The sequence below is a fragment of the Takifugu rubripes genome, chromosome 12, assembly GCF_901000725.2.
Source record: "Takifugu rubripes chromosome 12, fTakRub1.2, whole genome shotgun sequence".
In the NCBI taxonomy this organism is placed as follows: domain Eukaryota; kingdom Metazoa; phylum Chordata; class Actinopteri; order Tetraodontiformes; family Tetraodontidae; genus Takifugu; species Takifugu rubripes.
Genome location: NC_042296.1, coordinates 12,229,022 through 12,229,860, shown reverse-complemented (window position 1 = coordinate 12,229,860; position 839 = coordinate 12,229,022). Strand labels below are relative to the sequence as shown.

Below are 839 nucleotides of genomic sequence, written 5' to 3'. Positions count from 1 at the left end.
TTAAAGAAAAGGAAAAGCTGTATTTTTATTTCAAAACTTAACAAAGACATGTTTTCATCAGTGGATACAAACCCCTGGCTCATATATGCAAGAATTCCTTGCACACTTGTATTCTCCCTAAACCTGTGTGAAGCCCCAGCCCTAAAAAAGAAAAAACACACACACACGGAAAAGACAAGACGGAAAAGATAGGGTCACTCTAAATGATCTAAAACCTTAAGCCCTTTTTTCTCAAGTCCTCTCGGGCTTCTTTTATATGCATGCGTAGCTCCCGTGAGGCCTCCTCGCAGTCATTGAAGGTAGCCACCCGGTATCCAATCACTGCAAGTGAGTAGCATCCAAACGACACCAGTAGGTAGGCAGGCATCGGCCAGGCAACGTCTCTGTAAGTCTGCGGCAGGTTAAGATCCAACAGGTCGTAAGCAGTCAGAGCCCAGACTACTGCCAACAGCGACACACCGAACAGCCACTGCATTAGTTTAGTCATGATGACACCTTCCGCGGCGAGTTCACCTGGAAAAACAACCTGCAAGAGAGAAGACAGCCGCTAATACTCTGTTCTTTAGCTTAGCTTTAGCACAGCGACGAAAATCGCGACAGCTACTACAGCACAAGAAAAAAAACAATTTTCAGCCGAGGGATGCTATTATAATAGCCGAATAAATGGGGATACTTCTGTTAAAATATCAATCAGTCGACGATTCTGTTCAATAAGTAGCTTTAAAATCACTAAGCGGCGTGTTTACCTCTCTTCCTGTTGCCACGTCTCTTCTGCGCAGATGTATGACGTAACGTAAAGCGCAGAGATAGATGGGAAATGTAGTTAGTTATTTGTCGGC

General features: G+C 44.3%; 1 protein-coding gene across 1 annotated transcript; it reads right to left on the bottom strand.

The window, feature by feature from the left end:
• dpm3 (dolichyl-phosphate mannosyltransferase subunit 3, regulatory) lies at nucleotides 1-839 on the bottom strand. Its single transcript, XM_003969288.3, has 2 exons — nucleotides 747-839; nucleotides 1-526 (listed from the first exon to the last, which is right to left on the bottom strand). Exon 2 carries the CDS (start codon nucleotides 485-487, stop codon nucleotides 209-211), a length of 279 nt encoding a protein of 92 aa, XP_003969337.1. The 5' UTR covers nucleotides 488-526; nucleotides 747-839; the 3' UTR covers nucleotides 1-208.